At 50.8% G+C, this 21,979-nt stretch overlaps 2 protein-coding genes across 10 annotated transcripts in view; both read right to left on the bottom strand.

The window, feature by feature from the left end:
• Positions 1 to 231: 231 nt before the first annotated feature.
• Positions 232 to 5,249, bottom strand: LOC112563169 (proton-coupled folate transporter-like). Its single transcript, XM_025236940.1, has 3 exons — positions 4,079 to 5,249; positions 2,925 to 3,149; positions 232 to 2,089 (listed from the first exon to the last, which is right to left on the bottom strand). The coding sequence occupies exons 1-3, from the start codon at positions 4,367 to 4,369 to the stop codon at positions 1,121 to 1,123; spliced, it is 1,485 nt and encodes a 494-aa protein (XP_025092725.1). The 5' UTR covers positions 4,370 to 5,249; the 3' UTR covers positions 232 to 1,120.
• A 3,839-nt stretch (positions 5,250 to 9,088) lies between these two features.
• LOC112562801 (potassium voltage-gated channel protein Shaw-like) overlaps positions 9,089 to 21,979 on the bottom strand; it is a 37,834-nt gene continuing 24,943 nt past the window's right edge. For 6 of the 9 annotated variants that reach the window (XM_025236303.1, XM_025236301.1, XM_025236302.1 and 3 more), the window contains 2 exons: positions 18,132 to 19,001; positions 9,089 to 15,866 (listed from right to left, as the gene is read on the bottom strand). In XM_025236303.1, coding sequence (XP_025092088.1) covers positions 14,733 to 15,866; positions 18,132 to 19,001 — 2,004 coding nt within the window. In that variant the 3' untranslated portion in view covers positions 9,089 to 14,732. The remainder of the gene's footprint in view (positions 15,867 to 18,131; positions 19,002 to 21,979) is intronic. The other 3 variants (XM_025236305.1, XM_025236307.1, XM_025236304.1) reach the window with 1 other exon arrangement.

Raw genomic sequence — 21,979 nt, 5'->3', positions numbered from 1 at the left:
GCATGACATAACATGACATAGCATAACATGACATGACATGACATAGCATAGCATAACATGACATGACATGACATGACATGACATGACATAGCATAGCATAGCATAGCATAGCATAGCATAGCATAACATGACATGACATAGCATAACATGACATAACATGACATGACATAGCATAACATAACATGACATGACATAGCATAACATGACATAACATAACATGACATAGCATAACATAGCATAGCATAACATGGCATGACATGACATAGCATAACATGACATGACATGACATGACATAGCATAGCATAGCATAACATAACATAACATGACATGACATGACATGACATAAAATATAATAAGCTTTGTGTTACACACCAGCGACCCCCACCTTGACATCCGCCAACACCTGTAAATGTTTACTAAACTAAGGTAAAGCTAAAGCTGTCTGATGTCCTTCGCCTCCAGTCTCCACTCGGCGACTTCTACCGGAATGACACAACACACCGAGGTCATAGGTCATGTCACAGGTCATAGATCACAATGTCTTCAGCATAACCTGCATAAATTAACGAGTGTATCACAGTTAATGGGAAGTCTAGTCACCTTAGGGAGGAGATAAAGACCTCATAAGTAAGAGCAATAACATTAGATGATGATGATGATGATGATGATTGATGATTGATGATGATGATGATGATGATGATGGTCGAGGTAGGTTGATGCTAGCGGTCGACAAGATAAGGACAACCTTGTCTAATTGTGAGGAGAGCCTGCAGCATGGATGACCGCCATCTCTGTCTCTGTCTCTGTCTCGTTCTCAACCCAGAGTAAACCATGCTGCAGCGGGTCAAGTCGTAGTTCAAGGTCACTGTTTGTGACGTTCACATTGTGAGTGGCGAGGTCACTGAGACGTTCACATTGTGAGTGGCGAGGTCTTCACACCGCTGATTGAGTTCTTCAGCTTCAGAAAACATTTTTCTTCCCAGAAACTCCTGGAGAAAACTGCTTTGGTTGCAACAAGACGAGTCTTTACGGTGAACATCCGATGCGCGTCCTGCCCTACAAATGTCGGACCACGTGACCACAGTCAGCTGAAGGCGTTTTCAACTCGTTTTTGAAGTGTTTAAGTCTCTTCTATCTGCTCGCTGAAGTTCTCCACGAGGCTGGCGCGGCGGCTGGCTCTGCACCTGTGCACGATGGCGACCAGCAAGATGGAGGCCGCCGACAGGCCGGCCATGAAGAGGAAGAGGAATCCTGGGAAGAGGTCGCACGTCAGCGAGTAGACGAGGGTGAAGCCCACGCTGCCCACGATCTTGGCCAGGGTCTCGGTGCCGGAGAAGAGCGCGAAGGTCTGGCCCTGCTCCTCCAGCTCCACGCACTTGGACGCCATCGACTTCAGCACCGACGACGCGATGCCGCCGAACGCGCCCACCCCCACCGCCACGAACATCATCCAGGTGTGAGTCGCCATGCCGGTGACGATGCCCCGCAGCGTGATGCACACCAGTGACGCGCCCAGCACCAGGTGGTCCCGCGCCTCGCAGCAATTCATGAGGACAGGGGCGATGACGATGAGGCTGGTGCCAGTGGCCAGGTCGCTGAAGCTGACGAGAAAGCTGTAGAGGGAGGGCGGCCAGCTGAGGGGGGCGCGGTTGACCAGCAGCACCACGTTCTCCTGATGGCCGGTCTGGCAGGCCTGGAAGGCCAGCGAGATGAGAAAGATGCAGATGACGGCGATGCGACCGTTGCTAGGCCGCTGTCGGAAGAGCACGGAGCCGGAAGTGAGGAAGACGGTGAAGCAGGTCCGCCCCTTCTTCTGCAGCAGCAGCTTCTGTCGCTTGGCCACGTTGTCGATGACACAGATGTAGATGACGATGACGCACGCGGCGTGCAGGATGACGCCAGCGCTGAAGGCGCATGCGCAGTTGCTGAACTGGAGGATGACGCCGGAGGACAGCGCCCCCATGAAGCAGCCCAGGTACTTGAAGGCCAGAAGGGAGGTAAACTTGGCGGTGCGAGTCTTCTCGTGAGTTGTCTCCGACACGTAGCTGTACAGCGCCATCGTGAAGACGGCGCTCTTGCCGAAAAAGCCCTATAACACGGCCGCAGGCACAACATTACAGCCATGTGTCAGGCTATAGGAAATATATAGTTATAGGGAAAGTCACGTGGTGTAGAGGGGGTCACTACGTAGCCTTCAGTGCTTTGTGACGTGTTTCAGTCGGGGTCACCAGAGATCTCTCTATATTCATACGTACAGTGACGTGTTTTGGCCATCACTAGAGATGTCTCAGTGTTTAGTGACGTGTTGTAGTCGGGGTCACCTGAGGTGTCCCTTATACGTACAGTGACGTGTTTAAGAGGAGATTGCTAGAGACATCTAGGGAAGTAGTCACGTGTCAAGTAACCATGGTCTCAGAGAAGGGGAGTAGGTCTCTCAGGGCCGAGCTACACCGGAAGGTGACGTGTTGGAGAGAAACATCCACAGGTAAAAGTAGGTGGACATAAACGGGGTGGATTTATCCGGGGTGGGGTGAAGGGCGAAAATAAACAAACAAACGGAGCAAAGGTAGGAGCAAATTAAGAGGGCTGGGGAGTGGACATCAACGGGGTGGAGCTGTCAGAGGGGGAAGGACGGGAATGGGGAAACAAAGGGAGCAAAGGTAGAATCAAATTAAGAGGCCAGGCTGTTGACCAGGTATGTCGCAGGTAATCAAGCAAACATGTGTTGCCAATCAATCTTTTATAAAGGTAATCAATAGACCTCAACATAGCTTAGGTACTCAATATACCTGCTGGTCACTGTTGACATCAGTCCACCCGGATACCAGTTTGTAAAATCAGTATTGCTGAGCTTTAGGCATTTCATTGAAACATTAATTATTTACTACACCTTACCTCAAACACCTGGGATTTCATCAGCTTACCTGGAACATGGAGCCGGCCAGGATGCAGTAGTTGGCGTACTGGGGACAGAAGGGGCTGCTGACGTAGAAGAGGGCGGCGATGATGATGCCGAGACTGGGGGTCATCATGGGCAGCTTGCGGCCGTTGCGGTCACTCCACTCGCCACAGATGACCCCCTGCACCACCGCCGGGCCGTACACCAGCAGCTGGTTGACCATCAGAAACATGGCGGCGCGCTTCTGCACCTGCACAACAACTGCAGCTGTTAGTCTGTAACTGTCAGCGATATACGGGTGTGACATAAGCTGTAGGTGTACCGGGAGAATGTACCGGGTAGGAGACTGCAGGAAAGTACAGTGGAAACATGGAGGTGATACACACCTCACTCTCTGCGGGGTCAACTCTCTGTGAGGGGCAGCTCTCCCTCCTTCTCTCTCTCTCTCCTTCTCTCTTCTCTCTCTCTCTCTACTTGCCCTTCCCCAACTCTCCTCAGAATAGGCTACCCATTCCTGACAGCTGGGTGGACTACACACATTGCCAAAGGGTATTAAACCGATGCACCATGGGGTTGCGATGCTACCTCTAGGGTTTAACCTCGAGTCTGCGTGCTCCATGGGGAAACTTGTAACACAACATGAATACAACAAGACAACACTGAGGTGCACAGTGTACAACATGTTGACAAGTATTACAACACAACATGAATACAACAAGACAACACTGAGGTGCACAGTCTACAACATGTTGACAAGTGTTACAACACAACATCAATACAACAAGACAACAAAGATGTCGGTGTACAGTTGCAATAGACTGGGGGACTCTACTTCAATACAACATAGTTATAACAAAAAAAACAATAACAGTTGTACAAACTGGGGGAAAGACCAACAGTAGAATAGACAATAATAGACAATAATAGACAAACACTTTGAACGTTCATTGCAGTTAAAAATCACATTTAGCTCTGATGGTAGGAAATCACTGAGTGTGAGATAACAGTTGTACAGGTGTGAGAGAGAGATAACAGTTGTACAGGAGGACAGAGAGATGACAGTTGTACAGGTGTGAGAGAGATGACAGTTGTACAGGTGTGAGAGAGATGACAGTTGTACAGGTGACAGAGAGGTAGCACCAACAGAGGTAGACAGCAAGATGCGGTGTCGAAGCTCACCAGGTCCTCAGCCTCAGGAAACATCGCCAGATGATGACAGACTGTACTGTTGTGAAGGTTAAGGGTCAGACAAGTTGACCTCACTATGAAGGGCTTGAGGGTGATGTCCACCAGGTTCTTGCCAGCTGCGTACAAGAAAAAGACGAGTTCCGGCAGGAAGCGCAGGTAGAATTTTTTGGTCTGTTTTTCCCTCACCAACTTGATCTGGTAGAAGCACTGGCGCTCGATGGAAGCCTTGTTCACCTGCGCCTTGGGCGGGCAGACCACCACTCCGGACTCTACAATCGCCATGGCAACAGCGGCAGGGATAAAGCTGCCCGAGATGGTTAGAGGAGGTCGTCAGTGGAGTGTGCAACTACAGCAGGTAGTGGGTGGTGTGTAGTGTGTGACACACACAGGTGGACAACTAGCAATGTCTGTCACTTATGTGACGCACATCTCGGCAGCCCGCTGTTTCCCAGAGCGACGGATCTCATGTCCGAGGTCGTTGATGTGGACTCCAAGCTCTCCACAGCTCCAGCGCACATTTCCCAGACTTCTCCACCACGAGACGACACCACGAGACGACTCCACGACACCACGACACCACGACACTGCCCACTGCCACACCAACAGCAGTGCGATACCTGGGTGTGTGTGTGTCGGGGGGGACCGACCGGTGCGCCAGGTGTGAATGCTGCCTACGTCTGCGATATTTAACATCCTCGCGCACGTACGCATGCGCGCACACCGGCATCTGCGAGCTGCTGTGAACACATCCATGGTGGCAGGTGATGGCCGAGGGCGGCTTCCTCCTCAGGACATTCCTTGTCATGTTGACGTCACAGATCGAGGTCACAGGTCAAAACTTTCTGTCGGTTCATCGGCAAATTTTGTGAGAGCCGCGACTGTGTGCGTTCGGCAGTCCGTGCAGAGTTATCCCGAATATATTGGTCCACGTGACAGCGCCGTTAGACACAGGACACAGACAGGTCGAGGAGAGGTCCTGAGAGATCGAGACCCGTGTGGGCGGACCCTTTCTGCACATAACATCTTTATACTTTTCATATTTTACTCCTTGACCTGTGCAACCTGCACTGGGTAGTCCACCCAAAACATTAGACACATTGGCAAACCATTCCACCCGAGCCGAGCCAAAGACAGGTGAGTGAGATCTTAGATCACAGCCCACAGCCCACAGCCCGCAGCCCACAGTCCACAACCCGCAGCCCACAGCCCACAACCCGCAGCCCACAGCTCACAGCCCACAGCCCACAGCCCGCAGCCCACAGTCCACAACCCGCAGCCCACAGCCCACAACCCGCAGCCCACAGCTCACAGCCCACAGCCCACAGCTCACAGCTCACAGCCCACAGCCCACAGTCCACAACCCGCACCCACAGCCCACAACCCGCAGCCCACAGCTCACAGCCCACAGCTCACAGTCCACAGCCCACAGCCCGCAGCCCGCAGCCCACAGTCCACAGCCCGCAGCCCGCAGCCCACAGTCCACAGTCCACAGCCCACAGCCCGCAGCCCACAGCCCACAACCCGCAGCCCACAGCTCACAGCCCGCAGCCCACAGCCCACAGTCCACAGCCCAAGACAAAGTCCTCCTGGAGAGTGTCGAAGCCTCGCTCCGAGTGCACACGGAGCAGCAGAGGTCCCGGAGCTCAGACAAGTCAGGTGTCACTTCAAACACCGAGATGAAAACATCGCCCGTGTCGCTCTCCTGGCGAGGAGTTACGGTCAGTGTCTACATCGATATCTATCACGTGTCGATCTCTGAGGTCCTCATTGCAATTATCGACTGAGTGTTGTTTTGGGGGCTGAAGGCAGCGTTATGAAAGACGACAGTTGCTGTCAGATGGAGGCCTGTGGGTGCTGGCAGCTGTCCCCAGAACTGCTAGCGACGTCACCTAACGGGATGTCGGTAGTGGAGGACGTCACCAGGACCTCACCTAACGGAAGTGAGGACGAGCAACTGGGGGAAGACAACTCCAACAGTCGCAAGAGAGCAATGTGGAATTGCTTAGCGTGGCGGCAAGGTCTGGAGACAATTACCTCCCCTGTCACGAGGTGAGGAGGAGGTGGGGGGGGGGAATTGGTGTTTTACGCCGTGTCAGCAGCTAAGGCTATATTACGGCAAGCAGCCAGCCCTGGAAACAGATGCCACGTGCAGAGAAAGATCAGCGTGCCCGAGACGAGAAATGAACTCAGGGCAGCCAACCTTCACTGTATTGGTGACAGGCGCTAACCGTTGCGCCACCGGGCCGCTGAGGAGGAGGGGGCGCTGCGGACAAGAGACAAGGTTTGTGACAGTAGACTGACGACTGCGGACAAATGTCTCCTGTCGTACTGGCATTGATAGCAGGGCGACAGGAGGGACAACTGTGCGGCTAGGCAGGTGGACCAACACTGTGAACACCTGTCATTCTGCCATACTGCCAACCTGTCATCCTGTCATCCTGCCATCCTGCCATCATGCCATCCTGTCATCCTGCCATCGTCACACGTTCACAACACCTTTGATGTCTTTTTCTTTTTGTTAGCCAATTGATGGTGGAGGCCACACAGGTAACCTCGACGTACACCTGAGCCTCACCTTTGTGTCGTCAGCTGGTAATTAGCTGCTACCATCCACTCCCCCACCCCCCCGACAATGAGCGCAGCTGGACCACGTGGTGGGCGCGTGCTGGCTTCATGGTCGTGACGTCACAAGTGTCCTGCACGTAGCCGCCACCCCTGAGGTGTGCTCAGTGCCGAGTGACGTACCAGACGTGGAGTAAGTCCGCTACCGGCACTACTAGCGCTCTGGTAGCTCGCCAAGGGACGACAGGTGACGTTGGGAGCACGTGAGCAGCCCACTGGCTACACGTCATGAACGTGCATTTACGTCACCTACCTGCCTGGGTGCCGCTCACCGCTCACACAGATGTCTTTTCCTTTGTGAAAACTAGTCTGAACTGTCTTGGGGCCTGACAGAGGCCATGACACCAACCGACACCGTCTACTGCTGCTGACGACAGCTGTCTACCCCACAGGCTATGGCACAGGAAGTGACGTGATGACGACAGTAAAGGTCACCTGCTTTGCAGAAACATTTGAGGCTTGATGTCGTCCCGCTGTTACGTGCTGTAGCGCTGGGTGGGGCCGCCAGCTACAAACGGGACGTGTCACGGGGTAGCCATGACCCCACTCGTGACCCATGACCCGTGTTTACAAATAACGGGCAAGACAACACGCGTTGTTTACCTCAGCACTTGTCCAGACAGTACAGTGTACGTCACCTACCACGTGATGACACACAGCATGAATGTAGTCCCCCGAGTGTTACTTAATATGTTACTTGTAGTGATGTCACGATACTTGTAGTGATGTCGTCATATTGCTACTAACATACGTGTAGTGTGTTACATGTAGTGATACATAGTGCGTTACTTGTAGTGCTGTCATGACACTGCTACTAACATACATGCAGTCATTGTAGTGTGTGACGTGTAGTGTGTGACGTGTAGTGACACAGCAGTTTGCTCAAGACTATGTTTGTGTCGACGACAACGACATTGTGACAGTCGCCATGTCAAGTCACAGTCACAACAGACTTCACCTGACCTTTGGGGCTGAGCCACAGCGCTTGTCTCCCTTCACCACAGGCAGTGCAGGGACATGCTACACCGCGTTACCTCCCTTAGAGCCAGACACATACTGGGCCGCGCTTACCTCCCTTCATCACATCTATCCATGACGTAATACACCGTTACTGTGTATTTCCACTTATCTCCCTCTACTCGCACTCAGTAGACAGACTGTGGACACTGTGATAACACTGTTACAGTATCAGTCTGCACTCATGGCCGCCATCCATGGCTGCAGTATCCACTCGTGTCTGTTGACAGTGACACTGAGTGTAGTGAGGGTGTCATGTGTCAGTGGAGTGAGCTGTGATGGTGTTGTTTACTGTACACTGGTGTCTGTGTCAGTGTAGTGAGCTGTGTTGTGTTGTTTACTGTACACTGGTGTCTGTGTCAGTGTAGTGAGCTGTGTTGTGTTGTTTACTGTACACTGGTGTCATGTGTCAGTGTAGTGAGCTGTGTTGTGTTGTTTACTGTACACTGGTGTCTGTGTCAGTGTAGTGAGCTGTGGTGTTGTTTACTGTACACTGGTGTCCACAGTTGTGGTGGTGTTGTGTTGTTTACTTACACTGGTGTCATGTGTCAGTGTAGTGAGCTGTGATGTTGTGTTGTTTACTGTACACTGGTGTCATATGTCAGTGGAGTGAGCTGTGGTGTTGTGTTGTTTACTGTACACTGGTGTCCACAGTTGTGGTGATGTTGTGTTGTTTACTGTACACTGGTGTGTGTCAGTGGAGTGAGTTGTGGTGTTGTGTTGTTTACTGTACACTGGTGTGTGTCAGTGGAGTGAGTTGTGGTGTTGTGTTGTTTACTGTACACTGGTGTACACAGTTGTGGTGGTGTTGTGTTGTTTACTGTACACTGGTGTCATGTGTCAGTGGAGTGAGTTGTGTTGTTGTGTTGTTTACTGTACACTGGTGTACACAGTTGTGGTGGTGTTGTGTTGTTTACTGTACACTGGTGTCATGTGTCAGTGTAGTGAGCTGTGGTGTTGTGTTGTTTACTGTACACTGGTGTGTGTGTGTGATGACCTGTCAATGCTCATAACAAGCCTCCACCTGTAGAAAGTCAGTCGATGTTATTGATGTTCATCTCATCAACAGAATACAAACATTACATTTTAAGCAATCAGTCCACGGACAGACAGCAAGTCACGCAGTCGGCAGTGAACACACACACACACACAGAGTACACACACACGCGTACACATATTCCCACCCACACACATGCTCACAAACACACACACAGAAACACACACAGAGTACACACATACACACGTACGCACACATCCTGACACACACGCTTACACATCTTCTCACTCACGTACACACACACACACACAAACACACACACAGACTACACACACACACAAGCAGAGTGTAGCCAAGACTACAGCCATGTTTGAGATAACCTTTATTACTGATATCACAGAAGATGCATAGAGGTTTGTCTTCACCTTTGTCGTTTGTCTCCTACAGGACGTCATGGCGACCTACGGTCATCAACACAGGCTCTCCTAGTAGGCGGCTACATTCACATCCGGGTAAATAAACATTCCGCTCTTACAGGACAGTCTAGTGACCTCTAGTCAGTGGTCTACACAGCTTTACAGGACAGTCTAGTCATGACAGTCTAGTCAGTGGTCTAAGCAGCTTTACAGGACAGTCTAGTCATGACAGTCTAGTCAGTGGTCTACACAGCTTTACAGGACAGACAGTCACAGTCAGTGGTCTACACAGCTTTACAGGACAGTCTAGTGACCTGTAGTCAGTGGTCTACACAGCTTTACAGGACAGTCTAGTCACAGTCAGTTGTCTCCACAGCTTTACAGGACAGACAGTCACAGTCAGTTGTCTACACAGCTTTACAGGACAGTCTAGTCATGACAGTCTAGTCAGTGGTCTAAGCAGGTTTACAGGACAGTCTAGTCAGTTTACAGGTTTACAGGACAGTCTAGCCATGACAGTCTGGTCAATTGTCTAAACAGGTCTACAGGACAGTAGTAGTCAGTGGTCTACACAGGTTTACAGGACAGACAGTCACAGTCAGTTGTCTACACAGGTTTACAGGACAGTAGTAGTCAGTGGTCTACACAGGTTTACATGACAGACAGTCACAGTCAGTTGTCTACACAGGTTTACAGGACAGACAGTCTAGTCAGTGGTCTACACAGGTTTACAGGACAGACAGTCTAGTCAGTGGTCTAACAGGTTTACAGGACAGACAGTCTAGTCAGTGGTCTAACAGGTTTACAGGACAGACAGTCTAGTCAGTGGTCTAACAGGTTTACAGGACAGACAGTCTAGTCAGTGGTCTAACAGGTTTACAGGACAGACAGTCTAGTCAGTGGTCTAACAGGTTTACAGGACAGACAGTCTAGTCAGTGGTCTAACAGGTTTACAGGACAGACAGTCTAGTCAGTGGTCTAACAGGTTTACAGGACAGACAGTCTAGTCAGTTGTCTAACAGGTTTACAGGACAGACAGTCACAGTCAGTGGTCTACACAGGTTTACAGGACAGACAGTCACAGTCAGTGGTCTACACAGGTTTACAGGACAGTCTAGTCACAGTCAGTTGTTTACACAGGTTTACAGGACAGACAGTCTAGTCAGTGGTCTAACAGGTTTACAGGACAGACAGTCACAGTCAGTGGTCTACACAGGTTTACAGGACAGACAGTCACAGTCAGTGGTCTACACAGGTTTACAGGACAGTCTAGTCACAGTCAGTTGTTTACACAGGTTTACAGGACAGACAGTCACAGTCAGTTGTCTACACAGGTTTACAGGACAGTGGTAGTAGGAAGGTAAGTGTCAATCAGCTGTTGTAGACAGGTGCTAGAAGAGGAAATGTAAACACGCGTTGTGCTGTTGTGATTTCATAGAAAAGACAGGTAAGTGGTGAAAGCCTTTGATGTGTCACCAAGGTAACACCCTCAGGATATTTTGTAAATAATTTAAAAATGAGGTGAAGTATGTTTATACCGCAAGCGTAAATAAACTCTGGAATAAAGCCACGCACAGGACGTCAGCATGTTGGATGTCAGGAGACAGCTGACTGGTGTGTAACAAGCGGCGCTGAGCGAGCCGATTGGCTACTTAAGCCTACGTCATTTCCGGTTGCTTTCTGGTGGTGGTCGTCACCAAGGGCAACGCTACTCAGACTAACAGGCGCGGTCTGTGACATCTCCTTGCTGGGTCTTCCTCTTGAGCTTTGGTTGTTTGACGATGTCGTCATGCTACACCTGGTGTCACCTACAAGTGTTACTACTACTACAGACTACACCTAGTGTCATCTACAGGTGTTACTACTACAGACTACACCTAGTGTCACCTACAGGTATTGCTACTACTACAGACTACACCTAGTGTCACGCTTTGTCTACATGTGTTGTTAATACTACAGACTACACCTAGTGTCGTCTACAGGTATTGTTACTACTACAGACTACAACTAGTGTCGTCTACAGGTATTACTACTACTACTACTACAGACTACACCCAGTGTCGTCTACAGGTATTGTTACTACTACAGACTACAACTAGTGTCGTCTACAGGTATTACTACTACTACTACTACAGACTACACCTAGTGTCGTCTACAGGTATTGTTACTACTACAGACTACACCTAGTGTCGTCTACAGGTATTGTTAGTACTACAGACTACACCTAGTGTCGTCTACAGGTATTACTACTACTACAGACTACACCTAGTGTCGTCTACAGGTATTACTACTACTACAGACTACACCTAGTGTCACGCTTTGTCTACATTTATTGTAAAACTCACTTTATTACGCACGTTGAAGAATCTTCAGACTGACCCAGGAAGTAGAGCGAATATTCTGGAGAATGTCAATGCGCATGCCAGGATGTTGCTGGTGTTACACAGTCACGCTGAGGTCAAACAGTCAGAGGTCAGTAAAGTGTAGCCAGGTCAGGATGCTACTCTGTAAACACCACGTGCATGTCCGGGTTACAGACCACGTGACGTGTTGTGACTACGCACACTTGCAGCAGACGATGTCACCTGCGGGCCACGTGCATGATGGGACACTGCGGTGTGTGCAAGAGATAAACTCACAGGACAGACGAGGACGGGAGGGGCAGCGCCACTAGTAGACGAGGAGTGGAATGACTGGCGATTACAAATACAAAATGGAAAGTTTTTTGAAGAAATTTTAACAAGAAATGGAATTGACGGTGCGTAACATTATTCTGACAGCGTCCTCTCTCTGAGGTCATGAACCTCACTGTACAGGTGACAGAACGTGAAGGTGAGCGTGACTCACACTACTCCACAGGCTTGTTGTCCCCGAACGTTACTTACAACTTCTCAGAAACATTCGTTATTCATTCAGTTCCTTGGTCACGCTGTCATGATTTCCTTACCTTAGTCACGCTACCTTCATCTCGCTACCTTAGTCACGCTACCTTAGTCACGCTACCTTGATCTCCTTACCTTAGTCACGCTACCTTCATCTCGCTACCTTAGTCACGCTACCTTAGTCACGCTACCCTGATCTCCCTGCCGTAGTCACGCTACCCTGATCTCCCTGACGTAGTCACGCATGCCCACAGACCCAGACAGCCCGCGGCTAACGGTGACGTACCAGGTGGCGAGTAGAATGCTTCAGGTGATGTGAGGTTTTCAAGCACTTTTTCATCCTGCCTGTAGAAAGATAAGTATCTACAGCCAATCACGTTGGAGCCCAGGGCACAAGGAAGTAGTTTTGATTGGAAGCGGCATTAATTCAAGATGGACGACCGCACACAACGGAGAACCGTTGAACTTTGTGTGATGATGGATGTCACACACTGACTGCGCATGCGCAGGTAGCACAACTACGTGTAAACATGAAACTGTCAGAGACACGAGTAAAGCGAAAGAAAATATCTGCAATCAATGCTGGACAAACAGCAGGAAGGAAGGTTTGGCGAGCTGTGAAGGGAAGAAAAGACGAGAGAAGAAACGTGACGAGTTGCCGGCAGCAAGAAATGAAAGACGCGAGCCGTGGACATGAACCACGTGGCTCCCTGCAAACACGCCATGTTGTTGTTGTTTGTTTTCGTTGGAATGCACTGGAAGTTTGAATGAAGACGCCAGCGTCTGCGGCTGTGAACACGAACAGGATGCTCTCCCCTAGCAACAGGCACTGAGCGTGCGAGACGAGGGGAGATAACCGCAAGTATTGCAATGATGCGGTCATCAAGCTGCTGTGACACCCAGGCCCTGACTCTCCCTGGCCCCGCACGTCACATCTTGTTTCCCTCCCTTTCACGGACCACCGCCTTTCATCTGCAATAAGTGAGTCTGACCTTTGGCCTTTGAAGAGATTTCTTGTCAGCAGCAGACGTCACAGGGAGGTGAGGCGAGTCAACCACAGTGAGCGTCACACGAGCGTCAACCTTTGCAGCTCACGACTGCAGCTACAGCTAAACGTCACCACTCTGTCAGCTGTGTCGTCAAACTCACTGATGACGTCACCACTCTGTCAGCTGTGTCGTCAAACTCACTGATGACGTCACCACTGTCAGTAGTCTCATTCTAATGACGTCAGGAGCTGTACAATTCAAGAGCTGTCTGACGTCAGGAGCTGTTTACGCATTTAAAGATGTCGCCATCAGAAATGTCAGAAAATCGCAGAAATTGTGCAAAGTTGGCAAAACACACTTCGCGCCGTTGACTTTCTACCTGTGGACCTGTAGGTGTGTGTCTATGTGTGTGTATGTGTGTGTGTGTAGGTGTATGTGTATGTGTGTGTATATGTATATGTGTATGTGTATGTATAGATATGTACACGCGTACTGATGGATGCATGGACTGCTGACCGACACGTACCAGGTAGCAATGACGTCACCTGCAAGCCGCTGTCTCACGGAGTCAATGAGACGGAGACCTGTACACGAGGTCAAATGTCACGTCCTAAGTTTGCTGCAAACAGTTCGTCTGAGTGCAGTGTGCAGACGGCCATCAGCTGCTAGACAAGAGCTCACAACAGACAGTTGATGATAATGACAATCAGGAACAGCAGTAATGACGTCATCAATATAAACGGCCGCTACTCGCATCCAAAGTGCAGTGTGCAAAGCCCGGGGGCTACAACCTCCGCTACTACTTCTGGTGGACAAGGAAGACGTGCAGAAGAAATTGTTCCGGAGAGAAGCAATGACAAGAACTGCGCATGTCTAGTGCTCACAACTATTCTACAGTCGTCTGCCACATGCACAGCCATCTTGGTTGCATTCCAACAGTAATGGCCGCCACGCAGTCTGTGGTGTCGACAAGTCGGGTGGCTACACTGTAACACCTGTCACACATTGAAGGACGTCACAAACTCGTGGCATTACCACAACAGTCGTTGTTGATGTTGTCCAATGTTGCATTTTGCAGTTCTCAGTTCTCATGTCACTTATAGGCAGGGTCAGGGTCAGGGTCAGGGTCGGGGGTCAGGGTCGTCAGCTGAGGAGACAAATCTCACCGACGTTTGCATGTCACCAACAGCATTACGTCAGGGTACCTTTGACCTTTGGCTTCCTTACTGGATACTACAGGTACACAACGGAGCCACGTAGTTCATTGAGTTTGTGACAAGTTGTGTGTGACGTACTCCACACACGTCAAGGGCTATGTGACGTGCTTCACATAAAGAAGGCAAAGTAAACAGGGTGTCAGGGTGTCAGGGAGTGGTAGACGTGACACAAGGAAAATCCAGTCTAACAGCTTGTGGGCACTTGATGTTCGTTGTCACTTGTGAGGACCACACTACGTCACACTCACTCACACTCACACACTCAGTCACACTCACTCACTTACACTCACTCACTCACACACACACACAAACGCACTCACACACACAAGTGTACTACACACAAGTACACCAGTCGGATAACATGTCTCTCTCTATCTCACACACACACACACAAACACACTCACACGATATTACACACCACGACGGACACACGCTCTGACAGGCTCGCTACTTAGTCTGCCGTTGTGGTGTTTGTATTTCCGCGTTGTCATGGCGATGTCATCTACTACAAGCTGACCAAGTCGCTGGAGAGCTCAAACCTACATTTTCCCCCTTCCCCAACCTCGTCATCTGTCGCGGCGTGTGACGTCAGCGCCACGTGCTGTCCTAAGGCGATGGCCGCCGAGTCGACGGCGGGGCGGGGGTGAGGGAGCACCCCTCTGACGTCAGACAGGTCAGTCCTGCTGCCCTGACCGCTCTCCGTACCCTGACCGCTCTCCTCGTCACCCCCGCCCCCCTGTTCCTCCGTCAGCCTCTCGATCTCGCGGTCTCGGCGAGCCAGACCATACTGCACGTGCGTGTAGTACAGCACGAAGTTGCTGACTATTATGGGAACCGTGAAGGCGATCATCAGCAGCCCCGCCACAGCGCAGCACGAGCCGATGACGTAGCCGCCCGCCGTTTGCGGCACGATGTCCCCGTAGCCTACCGTCGTCATGGTAACCACACTCCACCAAAATCCTACGGGGATGTTGCGGAAGCCGTTCTGGCTCTCGACGAAGTGCATGAGGGTGGCGAAGACGACCATGCCGATGAGCAGGAAGACGCACATCAGCATGAGCTCGTTGAAGGACGCCTTGAGCGTGTACAGCAAGATCCACAGTCCCGGCACGTGCCGGATCAGCCGGAAGATCCGACACAGGCGGAGCATGCGCAAAATGAACATGAGGTCCATGACGATGTTGCCTTCGCGCCGCATGGGGTCGATGATGAGGAAGAGCAGCTCCACGTAGTCTGGCGAGATGGCCACGAAGTCGATGATGTTCTGGAAGGACCTGAGGAAGTTGACCTTGCTGGGCGAGCACACGAAGCGCGTGAGGTACTCGATGGTGAAGAAGATGAGGCAGCACAGGTCCATGATGAGCAGGCTGGGGTGAGGCAGGTCATTGTCCTCCGCTGTCTCCTTCCCGGCATCCTCCCCAGAGCCTGCGGTGCCGTTGTAAGGTGAAGGTCGCGTGCTGTTGCGGCCCAGCTGCCGATGGCTCTTGAGGACCGACTGCAGCGCCTCCAGATTGAAGAAGCGGTAAAGAGAAGAGAACTGCTGCACGTCCTCCAGGCGGACCCTGAAGAAAGGATGCGTCTCGGCGCAGAAGGAGAAGATGGAGATGAACACAAAGACGATGGACACCCAAGCGTATGCCTGAAAAGTACAAGTCCGTCCTACAGTCACATCTACCTGTGTCTACCTGTGTCTACGTGTGTCTACCTGTATCTACCTGTATCTACCTGTGTCTGCCTGTGTGTACCTGTGTCTGCCTGTGTCTATCTGTGTCTGCCTGTGTCTGCCTGTGTGTACCTGTGTGTACCTGTGTCTACCTGTGTCTGCCTGTGTCTACGTGTGTCTGCCTGTGTCTGCCTGTGTCTATCTGTGTCTACCTGTGTCTACCTGTGTCTGCCTGTCTAGACAACATTCTCGTCTCTCTCTCCCTCACTCGCATTGTTTCTCTGTTGCGCATAGTTTTTTAAACTGGACTCAAGCCTCGTCAACACAAACAATGAGCACAAGCCTCAGGTAGTTGAGGAGGGAGGGCCGTCAGCTCCACCATCAGTTGCTTCAACCACTGCTGGAGTCGACTGACGGCGACATGGAGACATCCTCCATGTGATCATTTGCCACAAAGTCAGTCAGTTTGATGTTCTCTCCTTTCTCGTCTTTGCCTGACACATGTCAGTCTTCCTTCTCTCTCTCTAACAGAGAATGGATCCGTCAAGATAAATCAGAGTTTTCTACATATTCGAGCAGCTTTACATTTTTAATGCTTTACGCTTTTATTCTAAAGTGTGGCCATGAGCCGTAGGTGGTGTCCTGCCCTTTGCCCTGCCCTTTGGCCTGCCCTTTGCCCTGCCCAGGGGTCCGCTATCGCGTAGCTCAAACTAAAACTCGTCTCGTTTACCAGAGTCGCAGGTGTGAACATGTCCCTCCACTTCTGTAGTCTCTTCACTGGCTACCAGTCAAAGCTACCACTGCCGCCCTGCGCTCCTCTAGGGAGCAACATTGATAAACTAGACTGAGACTATGATGGACTACAACCTCTCAACTCTATGCTGGGGATCCTTTGAAGGCTCCTCCCCCACCCACACACACTACTTTAGTGAAATCTTGTCTGCCCAACCCTTGGCTCCTCATCAGACAGACATTCTGTCCTCCCTCCCACAAAGACAGTAACATACGGACAACGGACGTCCTCCCTCTGTGCTGCTAAGCAGTGGAACTCTCTTCCTCATCACATTCACCACTCAGACTACAAGGCTACATTCACACGCTCTGTGAACACACATATCTGTTCACTAAGTACTGTCCCTGAATTACTATCTTAACTCCCTGGCAACACTGTCTGTCATGCTAACAGTCATGTCACGACTCCATCTTACACTGTGTATAGTGTCTACATCCTTCATACCTTCATCCACTGCTTTACATTCTACTCTTGTACCTCATCTTTATGTTCTTCAGGGTATCTATACGTACCTCACTGTCTGTCTACTGACTGTTATCTTGTACCTCATCTTGATGTTGTTCAGGGTGTCTGTACGTACCTCACTGTCTACTGACTGTTATCTTGTACCTCATCTTGATGTTGTTCACTGTGTACTATAGTACCTCACTGTCTAGTCCTGTTATCTTGTACCTCATCTTTATGTTCTTCAGTATGTCTATACGTACCTCACTGTCTACTGACTGTTATCTTGTACCTCATCTTGATGTTGTTCACTGTGTACTATAGTACCTCACTGTCTAGTCCTGTTATCTTGTACCTCATCTTTATGTTCTTCAGTATGTCTATACGTACCTCACTGTCTACTGCTGTTATCTTGTACCTCATCTTGATGTTGTTCACTGTGTCTCTAGTACCTCACTGTCCACTGCTGTTATCTTGTACCTCATCTTTATGCTGTTTAGTATGTCTCTAGTACCTCACTGTTACTGACTGTTATCTTGTACCTCATCTTGATGTTGCTCACTGTGTCTCTAGTACCTCCCTGTCTACTGCTGTTATCTTTACTTATCATTATTTGTCTGCTCACAGTGCGATCTACCCTGGTCGTGATGCTGCGCGTTGCAAGTTCACATTAGTAGTCGTAGTCGTAGTCGTAGTCGTAGTCGTAGTGTCCACGCGCTCCATCTCACAGCGTCTAACTTTTATTTTGAGAACAATTTCACTAACCTAAGTGTATCACGTGACTAATTTGTATAGATAACTGTTGTTAGGCAGTAAATTTTGCATTCGGTGGTCGAATGGACTCACGCGCGGTCGAGTTAGTGAATGGTGGAATGGCCGGGAAGCCGTTGAGGACGACGAGAGCAAACCTGAGGCTTGTGCAACATACCACAACTTGCTACTATCCCCCAGCCCATAGCTACTGGCTACACCTGCACACACTACAGGCAGCTACCTATGCCCACCTTTGCCGCTCTGGAGGATCCTGGGTCTTGTAGGAATTTCCAGGCGGCAGCCCGCGTGCTCCCCCAGCACCCCGAGTTCTTGCCCTTGAGGGCTTGTAGGTTCTGGGTGGTGGAGAACTTGCGGTCGTACTCCAGCTTCTCCAGCGAGCGGCTCTGAGTCTTCCACGTGTTGTACTGCGTCCAGCAGCATCGCTCGATGTCCAGCTCGTCCACGCCCCAGAACTCCAGCTCGTTCTGCAGGGCGGGGCCGCACATCGTGGTGGGCACGTGCAGCTCCCCCGTGCGCAAATAGTTCAGCACCGCCCCAAAAGCCGTGGGGTCACGGTCGAAGAAGTAGTCCCCGTGAGCCGGGCGGAAGTAGGCGCGCATCTTGTCGTCGTCCGCGAAGAAAGAGTTCTTGAAGCGCTTGAGGGTGGAGCGGTAGGTCTCGAAGACCTGGCCGCCCACGTTAAAGATCACCGTGGCCTTGCGCGCGCGGTGTCGACGCAGCTTCCGGTTGCTATTGGCAACAGCAGACGCCAAAGAGGTTCGGGAGCCATCTGGAGCCGTCAGCCCGCCAAGCGAGACCCCAGACAACTGACACGTGCACACGGACACGTCCGGCTGGATGGTGAGGAAGCTGGAGCCCGAGTTCTGGTTCTTGTCGGTCGCGACGCCGGCGGGCAGGTTGAACTTGTCGCTGGAGCAACGGCAGTGAGCAGCGTGCAGGCTCGGGGCCGTGCTGGCGGAAGTGACGTCAGGCTCCGCGTCCTCGTCGTCATCTTGCTCCTCCGTTGCCATGGAGGCGGCCGTGGGATGGCGCTGTCCGCTGACAAGCTTACGACTGAGACTCCATTCTCCAGACCCCACCTGTGGAAAGGAAGGGCGTCTCTGAAAAAAGTCCAGAGGTCAAGGTCTACAGTTAGTTCAAACGCCAACGGCTGAGCTGTTGCTAGCAGTCCCAGCAGCCCTAGCGACAACTAACACGGAGTTCAGCCATTGGACAGCTTCAAATATTACAGACATAAACTAGTCTAAACTAGTCACAAGTCATTTCCTCTACCACAGACTCGAGTGTTGTGAAGCTTGAGGCCGTCAGCACACGTGATGTGAGTATGTATATGTGTGGGGTCAGAGGTTAGTGTTCTTTACACGCAGGCTGTCTGATGAGCAGGGCGGAAGCGACGAGACAGAGAAGTGAGAAGAGAACAGGGAGATAGACAGTGATGAAGAGATGAGATGGAACAAGGGTTACAGAGAAAGATGAAAGAGAACAGAGGCAAAGCGAGAAGAGAACGTGGAGAGACACACACAAAGAGAGAACAGAGAGAGACAGACAGAGAAAGTGAGATGAGAGAGAGCAAGGAGCGAGACAGAGAAAGTGAGATGAGAGAGAGCAAGGAGCGAGACAGAGAAAGTGAGATGAGAGAGAGCAAGGAGCGAGACAGAGAAAGTGAGATGAGAGAGAGCAAGGAGCGAGACAGAGAAAGTGAGATGAGAGAGAGCAAGGAGCGAGACAGAGAAAGTGAGATGAGAGAGGAGAGGGCTACAGCAGGTAGCAAGGGGAGGGAGAGAGAGCTCAGGGAGTAAGTTGTGGGGGAGGGGCAGCAAGGGATGAGGTCAGGTGCAGATGAATATCTTCTTCAGCATGATGCAAGCCGCTGGGGGAGTTTCCATAGCAACCCACGCGTGCCTTGAGCACTGCCGGCGGCAGCAGCCCTCGCTGCAGATGAAATATGGCCGCCGTGCTTGGAAGGTAGCCACGACCGATAACCTACATCCTCGTCACGAGCCCCAGTGAGCAGAGTGAGCCCCCAGTGAACAGTGAGCAGAGTGAGCCCCCAAATAAACAGTGACCCCCAGTGAACAGTGAACAGTGAGCCCCCATCTTACGGCTACACGACGGTGTAATCAGCCCCCCACATATTCACGCTCCCCCCACAACCTGTACTACTGAGTGCATGGTTGGCGGAGTTGACGCCGTTGTGTGGCGTGTGTGGAGGTTGTAGGTGGTGCTGGTGGTGAGCACCGGTCAGTGACCTTCACCTGCAGTCTCCAGGTCCGTCCGTCTGTCCAGACTCCGATGTGCCGCAAGTCTTCATCAAGTCGCTGTTGCACGTGCTGCTGAGTCTAGAGATGCCAACAGCATCACGGGGGAGCTCACCACCCCTACCCACCCCCAAGCCTGCTGCTGACATGCGCAGTGGAAAAGAAGCTGACAAATGAGAAGCGCGGATGAAAAGGTCAGAGGTGAAGTGCTCCGAGAGCTGCTTGGTTTTAAGAACTTGACAAAGATGTAACTCAGTGACAGCAACGCCATCTGCGCCATTTTGTACTCGTTAGCCAAGACTTCTCTCCCTCTACATCACGTGTCTACAAGCCGTGTCCGGTTAAGCTACAGCCACACTGTGCGACTTTTCTCTACACCAGTGGTCTGCTAGCTACAGCCACACTGTGCGACTTTTCTCTACACCAATAGTCTGCTAGCTACAGCCACACTGTGCGACTTTTCTCTACACCAGTGGTCTGCTAGCTACAGCCACACTGTGCGACTTTTCTCCACACCAATGGTCTGTTAGCTACAGCCACACTGTGCGACTTTTCTCTACACCAATGGTCTGCTAGCTACAGCCACACTGTGCGACTTTTCTCCACACCAATGGTCTGCTAGCTACAGCCACACTGTGCGACTTTTCTCCACACCAATGGTCTGCTAGCTACAGCCACACTGTGCGACTTTTCTCTACACCAATAGTCTGCTAGCTACAGCCACACTGTGCGACTTTTCTCCACACCAATGGTCTGCTAGCTACAGCCACACTGTGCGACTTTTCTCCACACCAATGGTCTGCTAGCTACAGCCACACTCAGTCATCAGTGTGCCCTGCCTCTGTGTGTTGATATGTGACCCTCCATGAGGAATTGAGTCTTAAGTCGGAAATTTGAGGTTTGCGGTTAAAAAGTACAAGTTCTGAACTTTCATTTGATACACAAGTTGTTGTTCTAGTCCTAACATCGAGTAAGTTATACACGTTTGAAGTGTCACAGTACGGTTTCGTCCATTTTGAAAAAAGCGGGTTCAAAGGTTAGCGTCAAGATGGCCACCAGGTCTGTTTACTCCTAAACTTTTGCAGACAAATCTTTCGACTGGTTAATATTTGAATTGTTCTTTAAAGAAGTTGTAGACACACGTTGACTAATATTCTTGTATGCGTTGCGGGTTAAAAAGAAAATTATTTTAAACTTCTGTCTGAGGAAGTCATGTGACTACGTGACGCAACCTACCGTGTCACTGACAGCACAGCTGACACCACCTCTAGTGACAAAGGTGAGGTGACACTAGTGACAAGCACAAGCTAGCTGCTAGCCTCAGGTAACTAGAGATGTGCACGTGACACCAACAAACACGTCCAGCACAACTGTCACGCCCGCTGTGTTTGTTCACTCACGTGCACTGTTCTCTTCATTCACTCCACTGAATAAACACTTTCCCCGTCATTCAACATAAAGCACAAAATCTTTCACTGGCTGGGTGCATGAACAGCTCATCGTCTTCATCGCTCGCATCGTCTGAACTAAGTCTGGAGCAAGCAGCCAGCTTCGTCCCCTTCAGCCAATCGCTCAGCGCCTTTCTGTTCGTTACCAAGGAGACTTCAGTATCCGAGTCTCCCATTGGATAGCGTCGTGATCAATGACCAGATTTCTTTAACCTCTCCCATGGTGGTTAACCTTTGCCACTGCTAGTGACCTTTCCCATTACCTGTGCAACTGCCATTAACACAACCCACGGCCATTAATATATCCCATTAACCTCTCTCTCTGCCATTAACCTCTCCTACTGTCATTATCCTCTCTCTCTCTGCCATTAA

Source organism: Pomacea canaliculata, linkage group LG4 (genome assembly GCF_003073045.1).
Source record: "Pomacea canaliculata isolate SZHN2017 linkage group LG4, ASM307304v1, whole genome shotgun sequence".
Classification (NCBI taxonomy): Eukaryota; Metazoa; Mollusca; class Gastropoda; order Architaenioglossa; family Ampullariidae; genus Pomacea; species Pomacea canaliculata.
The sequence above is the reverse complement of the archived record's forward strand: the minus strand, read 5'-3'. Positions and strand labels throughout refer to the sequence as shown.